We start from the raw sequence: 13,656 nt of genomic DNA on the forward strand, positions 1-13,656 counted from the left end.
TTTTTACAATATTTTCAGAAAAATGATTCGGTCTTAAATTTGCTAGCAGATTGGTGATTTGGTTACTTCGATTTTTGGGCTCAGATTGCCAATTCGGTGAGCTTTTCGCTTCTCGCTGAGTTTTCTCCTTTAGTACACAAGAACTGATCACGTTGCGGTCTGCTGAACCAAACAAATTCTCGTTTTTTCTCCATTTCGTTCACATTGTCGGTGTAATCCCATTCCATTTGCATTTACATTACAGTTTCTTTTTGTTCGAGGAAAGTTTACATTATAGTTTCTGAACCGAACATGTTCCTAGTACGAGGAAGAAGGAAGGAAACATAGCATGGGAGCAAACACAAACAGCATGGCGTCTCAATGGGATTCGGCACCTGAAGCCACTCGTGAGGTCTCGGCACTCAGCACTCTGTTTTCTCAACGTTGCTACTTCAGTAAATGGTGCGGTCCAGTACGTACTGACCATAGCTAATAGTTTCGATGGGTTACTCTGTTCAGTGCGTGATGCAGATTCAACTGAACCAACTTTAAAGTTGAAATATAAAAAGTATTCCTTCCTATCAAATTTGAACTGAAGCCACAATATTTATTATGGATCGGAGGCAGTAGTTAAAATGTTCGGCAAACTTATTTTTCTCTTTTTTGGAACTAACACAAGATACGCAAGTGACAGCACCAGATACGGTTCTGCTTAAAATGTTCAGCAACTTATTTACTGCTGCATTTGGCGACACAGGGAAACTGTAAAATAGGTAAGTATATGTTATCTTTGTTGCAACTGTAAATGGAAGCACAATTTTGGAAACCAAGGGCAGCTGCAAATTCTGAAACCGACCTGAAAAAGGGCGGACTTTCCCACCCGTTTCTGAATCAACAGCAATACGAGCTCATATGTACTGTTCCTATAAATATAATGAAGTCACATATCACAGTTTGCGGCAAGCAATTTTCATCTGAAAAGTACCAACCGTACGCATGCAACAAATATCGCAACAAACATGCAACGTTCCAAATATAATGCTTTTAACTGACTCAACCAACCAATAACTCGACCGTTTAGACACCAACGCGGACATTTGACACTCCAAATACTGATCCGAAAGACATTGACTGACACTTGAAACACTATCAAACAGAAAGACAACTTAAAGTACAGCCTCTTACTCCTCATCAGATTCGGCGCTCTGGAGCCACTCCACAAACCGCCTGGCATTCTCCACAGCCTTGGAGCACTCGCCGGTAGCAACAGCTTCATCGTACCACTGCACAATGGTTTCTTCCTCGAGGACGTCTCCGTCATAGAGGACCTTCAGGACTACAGGCACCTCCTTCAGGGCCTCGGCGCTGCACTCGCTGCAGAACGACCCGATAGCCTGGAGCAGCAGAATCTGAGCTCCTTCATCGGGCACAGCAGCAGCAAGGTACTCCCGGTTCTTCTTCACATCATTTGCAAACCCCTTGCCTGCACCGTGGAAGAGCGCCTCAAAGAGAGCATCCATCACATCCTTGGCGGGCAGAGTTGAGGAGGACAACACAGCCTTGAGCTGAGCTGCAGTGACAGCGTTACCCAAGCTAGCCTTGACCTCCTCAACCAGTTCATCATAAGGAGTCTCCTCAGTGGAAAGCACAACCATTTCTGCAGTTGCTGCACTCAGCTGCTCCGCGATGCGCTTCCTAGCAGCCTCTGCTGACGTATCAGTCTGCCACTGCACATCGTCGTCATCTTCATCTGCAGCATCTCCACTATGAGTTGGCGAGGTTGAATGTTCTTCTTCAGACGAACCCCCACCGCCGCCAGCCTTCTTCCTTGTAGTGACACGTTTCACAGTATTATCCTTCGACGAACAGCCTTTCTTCTTTGCCGCATCCTTTTTGAGTTTCTTCATCTCCTCATCAGCAGCCGCGCCTTCTTTCAGCCGCTCCTTCTCTGCTCTCCGCATAGCTTTCTTGTCTTTGCCTCCCTTCTTCTCTTCTGGTGGGTTTTTCAAGATGAAATTGGTCAGCTTGTCCCTCATGTCAACATCTGAGAGGAAGCCACAGGCAGCGCACTTCAGAGATATAGTCTGTTTCTTAGAGACGAGGACCTCCGTCTCAGGGTTGTGACAGTTAGCACATTGCACATACTTCTTGATGAAGTTCTCAAGAATAGCAGCTAGCTTTCCGGTGTCATGAGCACCATTAACTATGGAGATCCCAGTTTTTTCATCAAACTTAGATTGCGCCCCAAGCTCACACCCAAAGTACTTCGTTGTGTAGGAAGCTGGTCTGGCAAGCGCTTTTGCTATATCAACCATGTTCACGATATTCGTCTTGATGCCATTCCCACGGCCTTCTATTTTGGTCAACATTCTAGGCATCTTGTACCTGTAGAAGGCATCATCCTTGTTGGAAGCACCAATGTTTTGCAGCGCCATCTTGTCTCAAGCTTTCAGTCGTGTCCAAATTCAGAAACAAGAGTAGCTGCTCGTCCTTGCAAAGAACTAGGCTGACTTTGAGCAGTGGCAAGTGACCTAACTGGCACGAGAAGCTTATCCCTTTTCCTCGTTGTATGAGAATACTCCCCCAGCAATCCAACTGATTCCAAGTAAACCGAGTCTTGTTCAGACATTAACGAAGCTTCAACTTCTAAGAACTCCACTTTGTCAGATTGCAGCAAACAAACTGTCACCTGAATTAAGATAAGCCAAAGATAACTCATTAGGCCTTCTTCATACATGCTAACATTGAAAAAACAGTTCAGCCAAACGTAAAATCACCATGACAGAAGGGCACTGGATTACACTATGAATTCATATATGCACCAAACATCACATACAAGCTACATCACGTGTGGTCAAGTACAACCATAATCAGATAGTGACAAAAATTACCAATGGTCATGGTTCTGTGCAAACTACAGATTCAATGCGGAAGCAAATCCTACGCAGAACAACCAACATGTTCATCAAAGAAGGAATGGAGCCTATTTGACTGAACAACTGCACGTTGATTACATAGGTGATATGTCTCGTATGCTACTACATTTAAGATCTCACAGCATACATTAGTTACTTCATTACTGTGCAAAGCAGGGAATACTAACATTCTCACATTTGGACCATAACAACTTCTCATAACTGCAAAGCATATCACATATCTAATTAAGTGGCACACAGATCAGAACCCACAAGTAAGCCCATCAAATTGTACAGGCAGCATGAAATGACATTTAACCATAAGTGAAAATCTTTAGATTTGGTTAATTGACCAATGAAAACTCTCAAACAGTGACATTGGACAACAAGCAAAGAACATTAACAATAGGTGCAACTCTTCAGATTTGACTAATCGATCAAAAAAGACACTCAAACAGCGATACTAAGCTAAGTAAGAACCACTAGGCCAGTATACAAAACTGATATACCCATGTCCCCATCCTTCGGTAAATAGAAAAATGATTGTGAACTTGTGATACCTAACATTCACATCATTTGCCTCAATTCACAATGGTGAAAGCGATCGATGCTCGTGATGGAAAGCACAGGTACACAATATTATTTTAATCTGAAGTCTGAAATCATTATCACGCAATTAACCAAAACTGATGAAATACGCCACGAGTGCTAAATCGTATCCTGGCTGCATCCATGGAGATCAAACTACTCCCCATGAAAAACAAATACCTGAGGCGAACCAGTCGAACTCAACTGATACCGACATACCATAGCCTGACGATACTAAGATTTCTTTTAAAAAATAAATACAGGGACACCAAACCCTAGCTCATGGCGAGTCCGCAGAAACAATCGGTAAATTGACGAAACAAAATCCAGAGCGGAAGTAATGGTTGGAGAGGACGGGTGAGATTACTCACCTGGCACGAGAATTCAGCGCCGGCGTGGTTCCGGTCGATGGCGGCGATGCGACGGGGCGGTGGCGAGAGTAGGATTTAGGCGTGCGTCCGTGCGGATTTTATACTGAAGCAAATCGGGCGGCGGGGGTGAATTCGTGCCGAATTCGGTTTCAAAATACTACCTACTCGATGCCGTTCGTCTCAAGTTTCCCCTTTTTTTTCTTTCGGAAAATTCGTCTCAACTTGCAAGTCAAGTAAACCCCAACCTGAATTTCGTGACGAATTCGGTTTCTAATGCGTATGTGCTTTTTCTTTAGAAAGTTATAAATATTTATATTTTTTGCGAAAATTTCACCAATTTATTAATAATCATTAATAGCAGTACAAATAGACCAACAAATAAAAAAAATACAAGTAGATCTTTAGACCACCTAGCGACGACTACATACATTGACACGAGCCGAAGGCGCGCCGCTGTGCTCGCCTCTCTCCAGGCTCCATCACCGGAGCCAGACAAATCTTGTCGTAGTAGAGCTTGTTGTAGTAGACAAACGGAAAGTCGTCGTGCTAAGGCCTCAAAAGACAAGCGTACCAAAGCAGCAACCATCACCAAAGATGACAACCGTAGATCGGAAGAGACTGACCTGAAACCACATCAAAGAACACGTACGAAAACCGATCGGATTCCATGAGATCCGTTGGACACTCCACATGCCTTTCGCTGATGCAAGACGCACCACCGGAGGGAGGATAGGGTGGGGAAGACCTTATTCTGCCTTCAAGATGTAGTCGTCGCCTCACCATCCTAAAAAAGACACTGAAAAGTGAAAACAACCTAACATGAAATGAAAACCAACCGTCGGCGAGAGGTGGTGGTCCGCCACACTTCTAAGGCTCCAAGGCCACTAGAGGCGGAGCGAACCGCCGGCGTCGCTGTCGTGAGGACGGAACCCTAGATGGGTTTTCCTGGTTGTCTTACAATCACCTCCTCCAATACTCTATTACATATTTGATTAACTGTTTTTACAAAAACATCAATACGTGACATGAAATCACTATATTATTAAATGAATTAATCTAAGGAGAGCGGCGTGGAGTCGTGTTCTTGGCGGATATCTTGGGATTCGATCGATTTTCTTGTTTGTTGGTGTAGTTTTACATCAGTTTTTTCCGATATGTGGTTGTCATCATTGCCGATGGTAGCTGCTCTAGTGCGCTGGTCCTTTGAGACCTTATCACAATGACTTTCGGTATGTCTACTATAATAAGTTCTACTACGACAAGTTTTGGCAAGTTCCGGTGATGGAGAGGTGAGGACGGCGACACGCCTTCGGCTCGCACTAGTGTATGTAATCATCGCTAAGTGGTCCAAGTACCTGTTTATAATTTTTATTACTTCTAAAGCTATTTGTACTGCTATTTGCTATTGATGATTATTAATGGATTGGCGGGCGCAAAAAATACATATTTGATGAACGTTTTCACAAAAACAACAATATATGTGACATAAATTTACTATATTATTAAATGATATTAATCTAGGGTTACAAATGCTTCTATTTTTTATGCATTTCGTCAAAGTCTAACTAAACATACATTTATTTGTGGTGAGAGGGAGTACTCGGTCGAACTGCCAAAGCAAAACAACGCTACTCATCGGGAGCGGTATGGCCTGTGTTTCACAGGGGCAACCTACTTCAGCAACGAGAACAACCCCAACGCTTGCTGATGGCAGCTGAGCAGACGAAATCCAAGTGTCTGCCAAGACAACGTATGCAATGCTGCTGAACAACACGTCCAATTTCAGTTTTATTAGAGCTTTCTTTTGGCAGCTCGGTTTTATCACACCAACTCTCCCCTGTACGCCATATATTCATCACCGCTATTGAACCCAGAATGACCACTACTACTTGTTTTTAAGATCCAACTTTTCATTGATTAGCAAAGGAAAACTCCAGGACGAAATTACGTCTGGAAACGAACATAAAAGAGAGAAGAAAGAAAGAAAAAAACCTACCTTGTAAAAACTACTACTACTGTATCTTATTTTTTTCCGATAAAAGGCAGTTTATTACTCATAAGACACCAATCATCCTGCTTCACCAGGTGCACGACAGTACAATTTTTTTTTTTAGATACTAGGCATCAACGTGCCCGACTTTAAATTAATAAAGCCCACAAGGTTCAAAGAGTTATACAATGTTGCGGCATACAGCTTAGCCAAAGAAAGACAACAACTAGGTGAAGATAAAACATGAAGATCCAGCTTCAACACGTCACGCGTGGCACGGTCACTGGCAAACCACCGAAGGCATGATCACTGTGTCTTCATTGACTTGAGAGTCCTGGTCTCATGGCGGCGTAAAGCTCCCTCAGCTTGTTCTCCACCCACCGGAGGCCCTCCCGGTCGCTTGGCTTTGCCTTGCCGTTCCAGAGCTGTATAAAAATAGCAGTTTTGAAAATCACATTAGCGGGTGGTTAATAACTTTTTTCTCAATAGTGAGTTTATTACGAATGTTCCACAGGACCCACGATTGGGCGAGGAAGAGAAACCACACTAGTCTACGGGCCCTTCCCGCAAGGCTGGAGAGGATGGCATGAAACTGTGGGAAGTTCCCAGGATTCCAGTTACAGTCAAGGATCTGACGGATGGCGCACCAAGCGAACTTTGCCAGGGAGCAAGAAAAGAAGATATGCCCAGCATCTTCCATCTGGCCGCACAGCGCGCAGTTGCCCGAGGCAGGACCATGGCGCGTCGCAATTTGTTGGCTGGAAGGCAATCTGTCGAGGATGAGCTGCCAGGCGAAAATCTTGATCTTCAAGGGCACTTTGGCGGACCATACATTCTTGTGGAAAGCAACAGACGCCCCATGTGAGAGCTTGGCGTAGAGCGATTGCACAGAAAACTTGCCCGAGGGCTCCAGGTGCCAAAAAACTTTGTCTTTGCCGCTAGAGAGGGTAAAAGGCTCAAGGAGCGTCCCCAGTTGGATCCACCGTCGCCTCCCATCCGAGTTGAGAGAGCGTCAGAAAGTGATATTGAGTTCCCCAGACTCAAGGGCATCAGCAACCGAGAGATTCGGATTATCACAGATGTTGAAGAGATCGGGGAACAACTCTTTGATGGGCTGATCACTGCACCACCAGTCAGTCCAGAAGAAGGTGCGTCGGCCGTCACCTATAAGGTGTTTCGCTCCAAGTTTGAAGAAGTGCTTAATTTTGTGTAGGGTTTTCCAAAATTGCGAGCCCCCGTGTCCGGAGCCCTCGAACAGGTTATCGGCGTCGCGATACTTGGCTTTGATGATCGACGCCCAGATAGATGGCTCGTCTTGGTATAGCTTCCAAACCCACTTGGACAGCAGAGCAATATTCATCTTTTTGGAGTTAAGCAGGCCTAACCCTCCCAAGGATTTCGGCCGGCAAACCGAAGGCCAATTGACCATATGGTACTTACGTTTATTGCCCGCTCCTTCCCAGAAAAACTTGGAGCGGTGCGAGTCGAATCTCGCATGAATCCCATCATGCAAAAGGAAAAGGCCCTTGAGTAAAAATTCCGTCCTTCAGTAAAAGTTAGCCTCACCTCATCTCATCTATTCATGGAATAAATGCAGTTTCGGAATATATATGGAGAAAAGTTATCTTTCTACATCTGTTCCTCTTGTAAACATCCAACTATGTATATGTTCATACCCCGTTACCCTAGTCCATAGAGTGGTTTATTATTGTGCTACAAATACATACCAAGATAAATGGACTGATCTTATGGCAATACCAAGACCCAAGGTAGCAGGGTCCTCCTATCTTATCAGAACCAAGGACATGATAACAGAGAGCAAAAGTGCCCCCATCTGCGTGCCCATTCCTGCACCTGGCGCGCTTGACGAATCGCCACCTGGCGCCTTCCCGTTGTTCGTCTCAGGTTTCTCTGTTGGGCAAGTGTAGCCGCAGAGGCTGGGCCGGACAACTCGGTAGACGCCTTTGCTCGCCAAGACGTAGACGTCCTTGCTGTTATCCTCGCCGAAGGAATATATGTAGCCAAGCGACGGGAGAGGGCTACCAGCAGCAGTTTCACAGGGTATGGGAGAGCTCTTGGAGCAGCCGAAGGAGATCAGACTAGAGGTGTAGTTCCCGCTGCTCTCCGGGGTCTCCGTGCCGGTCCACATGGCTGATGCGTACAGGTCAGCATACAAGTACCTGAAGAAAACATTAGCAGATGTATCTTATAAGCAGAGCCTCAAGAAAAGGTTCATATAGTAGTTTACTGACATCTTTCAGCTCAAAATCAATGCAAGGAGCGTTAGAGAAAGTCAAGCAAGATGCTCCTCAACGGCGCTTGTACCTTCCATACAAGCAGGGGTCGGCAGATCCTCGATAGACATAACCACCCATGATTGATGCAGATCCAATGTTTTTATTGACATCGGAATGGTTGTATCCCATGATAGGAGGAATGATGTTTACGGACTTGAGTGATGTGTTTCCTCCAGGTGTCCATGGTGGATCGTAAACCAATGGGCCCTCATAAATACGCCACCCGTAGTTTCCGCCCTTTGAGATGAGGTCAACTTCTTCGTATTTATCCTACATAGCAGGTGCATATACAGAGGCATATAACAACCAACAATTAATTAGTTTTAATATGCACATATCGTGCGAGCAGCACGCACTAATCTTTCAGAGAATACATAATTAAATGTTTTAAAATGCACATGTCGTGCGAGCAGTACGCGTTAATCTTTCAGAGAATATAGTAAGTGATCAAGCTAGATCCCATGGAAGTACAGTATAGCCCCATGGTGACATCGAAGTAATCAAACTAACGAAGCAGAGATACCATTACTACATACAGTTATTAACCAATATATAAATACGGCACTTCACATATTGAACTGCTTATGATTTTGAAATGTACCTGACCAACATCTGCACAGTAGAAGTAGGAAGGCCTCTCAAAATCAAAGCTGCATCTCCAAGGGTTTCTAACACCCAATGCCCAAATTTCTGGTTCTAAGCCACTATCATCAGAGAACGGGTTGTCTTTTGGAATGGAATAGTTACCCCATAAGCTTTGGTTAGTAATTTTACCCGGTCCTGAAAAACGAAAGAAAAATCAGAGAACTTTAGGCTAACAAACGATTATGCTCCACATGTTGGTACAGTCTGACTGAACTAGTTGTGCTGGCAGCAGAGAAGGTTAATCCAGATGACGTAGATTAAATAACTTGAGTGAAAAATGTTGAATCATGAATTGGGAACATACAAAAGTAAAACACTACTTCGATAAATATGTTCCACTATGGAACAAGTGTACTAGATTTGACTAGCATGTTCTTTAGACAGGAAAATAGCTTCCGGTAGTTTATGTACAAAATACAATTGAACCAAAAGACGATAAGTCATGCTTGTCGTGAGCCCTCCGGCGTCACCGCTCGTCGCCGCTGTCAAGCTGCCGTGTACTAGATTTGACTATCACATTCTTTAGACAGGGATATAATGTGTCCAGTAGTTAGTTACTAAATACAATTGTACCAACAGCGATATGTCACTAAAGAAATCTCACTGAAGGAGGTAGTTAGGACTTGAGTGCACCATGGTATTTTAAAATAGTACAAATGCAAATTTCATAGTAAAACGAGTAAACGGCTAAGAGCTACTCATATACATAGATGTTTGAGGACTGAACCTTATGATAATAAAAGTTAAGAGAAGCATACAAAGATGTCGTATGAAAACTTGAGGATCGGAAGTGAAGAAAAAAAATAGTATATTTCAACTCAAGTAAATCTAACAAATGACAAAAGATGGCCTTCTCTAAGGTTTACCTGGGGCACTGTCTATGTCAAGCCTCATGATTTTCCCCAAAAGTGACTTTTTGTTCTGCGCAAAATTAAAAGGGTCTCCTTTCTGTCCACCATCCCCCATCATGAAGTAGAGGTATCCATCAGCAGGCCCAAAGAGTATCTGACCTCCATGCTGAGATGTATAAGGCAACCCCATGGTAAATATCCTTTTAACTTCAGATGGATCAGCTGACGTCGCCTGAAAAGAATATGTAAACAAGAGTGTGAATGGACAAGATTCAAGGAACATCATGAGGGCATGAATGGAAGAGTGTATCCAGAGGAGCAAACCTCAGAAACATTCGATGATGAACCTTTAGCAGAATACTCCGACACAACAGTCTGATACTGGCATGGCTGAGCGCCATTATCAAGGCCAAGCTTCGAAGGATCGCAGCCCACATCAGAGTTGCAAGAGCACCTGCCAGAACAGCTGGGTGACTTTGTCCTGTCACAGTTGTAGGAGGCGAAGAAGCGTCCGTTGGTCGCAAAGTCGGGATGGAACGCCATGCCCATGAGCCCAAACGCAGAGTCAAAATGCACCTGGTCAGTCAGATCAACGAATGGGGTAGCCTCGCCAAACTGCAGTGTGCCTCCTGAACCCTGCTCCGGCACAGTGGCCAGCCATATCTTCCCAGCTTGGGTGCCCAGGAAGACTCTGTTAGACCCATCAGGGTGAGGAACCATGTTGAGGTACGGAATGGACCCATTGTCGATCCTCTCTAAGCATACCCCTTTCGGAGTGACCGAAGTTTCGGTAGTGTTAAATGAAACTGTGTTCCCGCCAAAGCATACTGATCGGTCAGTAGCTGCGCCACCAAACGACGTGCAGAAGTCGTTTTCGGACTGCCAGGCATCGGTAAGCTTCGACGGTGAGCTGGGTAGCCTTGCGCCTCCTTGCAGCGGTGGCTGAAAGGGGGAGTTGAGTATCGTCGCGTCCTTGCAGGTTTCCCAGACTAGCTTGCAGTAGTCCTGTGTTGTTGTTTCCTTTGACTGAGCGGAAGTCGCCGAGGAGGTAGAATTGCACAAGAAGGGGATCGGTCTGATGTTTGGACCGGAGTCGAACAGTTCAGCGGAGTATGGACTGCATTTCTGGAAACAAAATGGAATCGTTAAATTCAGTAGACCAGCCCCCAAGTTCATGAATGTATTGGTAATTCAGTTACTTGACAGGATGAGCATCTCGCAAAGCTTATGTCACTTTTCATGTATAGTTTCTGTGCGTGAACATTATTATATAGTAACTGGGTTCAGTACATCAACCCACATGGCCACATGCATGTAAGATGCAATCTTTCTTGAGAAAATCATCCAAAAAATTCGTCTGAATCTGAATCTCATGTTGTTTACATATAAATAAATAAAGGAAAGAAAAACAGAAGCTCTGCACAAACATATGTTATAATTCCCACCAAGTATCATATCATTTACTTGAAGAGTAATGAAGGAGTATCATGTCAATTATCATTATCAGCAAGACCAGATGTCAGATCTTGTAGCTAGCAGCGCCTGCTTGCAGCTTCAGGATACTACGGTGCGTAACTGAAGCACCCAGGGAAGCAAACCGTCGAGCACATGGAGGGCGGGCGTACGTACCGCGCAGAGGACGGACTTGAGGACGGCGGCGCAGGGTGCGTCGGAGACGTTGGCGGCGTCGAACTGCTTGCGCAGGGCGGCGTCGGCGGCGGCGTCGCAGCAGCTGGCGCCGGTGTAGCCGCAGAAGGCGAGCGTCCCGTTGAGCGGCAGCGGCGCCCCTGCGCAAGAAACAGCAAGAAGAGATGAGCAAGAGAAGTGGAGGTGGCCCGTCCGCCCCTGAGGCTGAGCAGCGGTGGTGTAGGTGTGCTGACTTTGGTCGGTGCAGAGCGGGAAGGCGCGGGAGGCAGGGATGAGAAGGAGGAGGAAGCCCAAGACTAAGCAGCAGCAGCAGCAGCTGAGGACGGCGGCAGGACGTGGCCGGCGGCTCGTCGGCGTCGGCATCACCGCATGAGCTCCTCTGGCTGGATCAATCAGCTAGCTAGCCGTGCGTGTAGTGCAGGCTGTATAGCTTCCGACCACGGAGTGTGAGTGAGATTGTGAGGATGGATGCAGTGGCGCTGGACATGTTTGACCAACCCCACTGACGCTGCCGGCTGGTCGGATTGATTGGCTCGGAGACGTTGTTAGCTAGCTAGTGCACTGGTAATGGATAGCTGCTCGGCGGACTGACTAATTTGTCAAGGCAGTAGGTATTAGGGTGTGCCTACATCTCAGTTGACTGAGATTTTCTTAAGTCTCAATCAACTTAGAAAAATGCAACTACAGTTTAAAGAAAATTGCAACTTGGTTCAGTTGCACATTTCTGTCAGAGAAGTGCAACTGAAGACACATTTTTGTAAGTGACTTAGACTTAAGAAAATCTTAGTTGACTGAGACATAGCAAAACCGTTGCTGTATACTCCTTTTTTATGTTACGTATAATTTACCGTGCAAGTTAAATTATGCAAACTTTGATAAAAAAATATAGATAATAATACAAAGATCTACCATGTCAAATATATATAATATGAAAATATATTTTATAACAATTCTAAAAATGTTATTCTTTTATTATACTAGCTCTGTCCATCTTTTGATGTCAAAAGTTTGTCTAAATTTAAATGTATCTAGACACACTTTAGTGCATAGATACATTCAAATTTAAACGAACCATTGGACATCTATTAATGGACGGAGGGAGTATGCATTTATATTTTTTATCAATATAGATGATTAAACTTTACAAAGTTTAACTTTAACCAAATCTTACATGCAACCTATTTTGGATAGGAGGGAGTATATATGTCTAGCCAGTGTTTGTTTTATCCGGATTAAGTCCGGTCCGCGAGAAAGAAAAAAAACCCGAAGAGAACAGCCTCCTTTCTCCTTTCGCCCCATGGCACTTGATTGGTGAGTCCAAGCTGTTGGAAATGGTTTTAAACTGGTTAAATTGTCCGATTCATGTCCTACGAGGGCATGTACAATGAAAAGTGTTTAGAGATATAGTTAGCAAAATAAACATGGGTGCATGTTTACACTGGTCAGATGCCTAATTAGGCACCTTGTGCTTAGAAATAATGGTTTATTTTTATAAACGCCTCACTAAGCACCTTGCATTGCACATGGCCTAAAACAACTCATTCTTTTTTTCCTTCAATCAAGGTTCGATGAAACTCTTTTATTTTTCCGGGTGGTTTGTTGAAACTCCAACACCATTAGTCGTGGCTTGTGATATTTGCTCAAGAAGAAAGAACATGTACACAGTATTTGATTCTTTCTTATCCGTGCAACTTCTTCATGATCCATCATCCATGCTCTCATGAGGCGGGGACGGTGACATACGGGGTGATAGAGACAAGCATTGACAGTGGAGACGGCGACATGCATCGGTGGTGGAGACAAGTATAGAGGTCTACAGAGCAGGGTTAGGATGGTCAGACACTGGCACTATAGAAGAAAACCGTGCTCCCAAGGTTAGAGGGATGGTCGAGGGCGATGGTGGCACGGTAGGAAGAAGTGGTTGGCTTGGTGCACGCCATGAGCAAGCTAAGACAAACCAATTGGATGCGCCAGAAAAATGTTAAAAAGATCAACATAGATTCCAGAAGAAACAAACTGAATTATATATATCCAATCACAATAATATGTATCTTGTAGCGTAGCTGTAGGGAGCTTTAGAAATGGTGGTACCAGAGAAATAGACAAGGAGACATGGATCCCAACCAATCATGCAAGTGGTGATTTCTTTATACTTGCATATGACATCTCGCCAGATCACGCACGATCATATGATGCTCAGATCGATGGAGCTATCAAATACCTTGTATGGGCAAGTTTGGTTGGACTGCGATACTTTTAATACTGGCTGCTATATGTATACTGAATTTAGTCATCTGCCCGTGCATCACCAACTGACAAAGGAAATGATAGAGTCGCACCTTCTCTTTCATTCTTGTCGTGGTCAGATAGGCC

The 13,656-nt window shown here is 44.6% G+C and overlaps 2 protein-coding genes across 2 annotated transcripts; both read right to left on the reverse strand.

The window, feature by feature from the left end:
* Positions 1 to 926: 926 nt before the first annotated feature.
* LOC127308398 (eukaryotic translation initiation factor 5-like) lies at positions 927 to 2,664 on the reverse strand. Its single transcript, XM_051339205.2, has one exon. It carries the CDS (start codon positions 2,412 to 2,414, stop codon positions 1,161 to 1,163), a length of 1,254 nt encoding a protein of 417 aa, XP_051195165.1. The 5' UTR covers positions 2,415 to 2,664; the 3' UTR covers positions 927 to 1,160.
* Positions 2,665 to 7,422: 4,758 nt separating this feature from the next.
* LOC127308397 (HIPL1 protein) lies at positions 7,423 to 11,818 on the reverse strand. The gene is made up of 7 exons (XM_051339204.2): positions 11,517 to 11,818; positions 11,266 to 11,423; positions 9,961 to 10,761; positions 9,652 to 9,868; positions 8,742 to 8,920; positions 8,169 to 8,410; positions 7,423 to 8,023 (listed from the first exon to the last, which is right to left on the reverse strand). Exons 1-7 carry the CDS (start codon positions 11,644 to 11,646, stop codon positions 7,627 to 7,629), a joined length of 2,124 nt encoding a protein of 707 aa, XP_051195164.1. The 5' UTR covers positions 11,647 to 11,818; the 3' UTR covers positions 7,423 to 7,626.
* Between the last annotated feature and the right edge of the window lie 1,838 nt (positions 11,819 to 13,656).

Source organism: Lolium perenne, chromosome 6, assembly GCF_019359855.2.
Source record: "Lolium perenne isolate Kyuss_39 chromosome 6, Kyuss_2.0, whole genome shotgun sequence".
In the NCBI taxonomy this organism is placed as follows: Eukaryota; Viridiplantae; Streptophyta; class Magnoliopsida; order Poales; family Poaceae; genus Lolium; species Lolium perenne.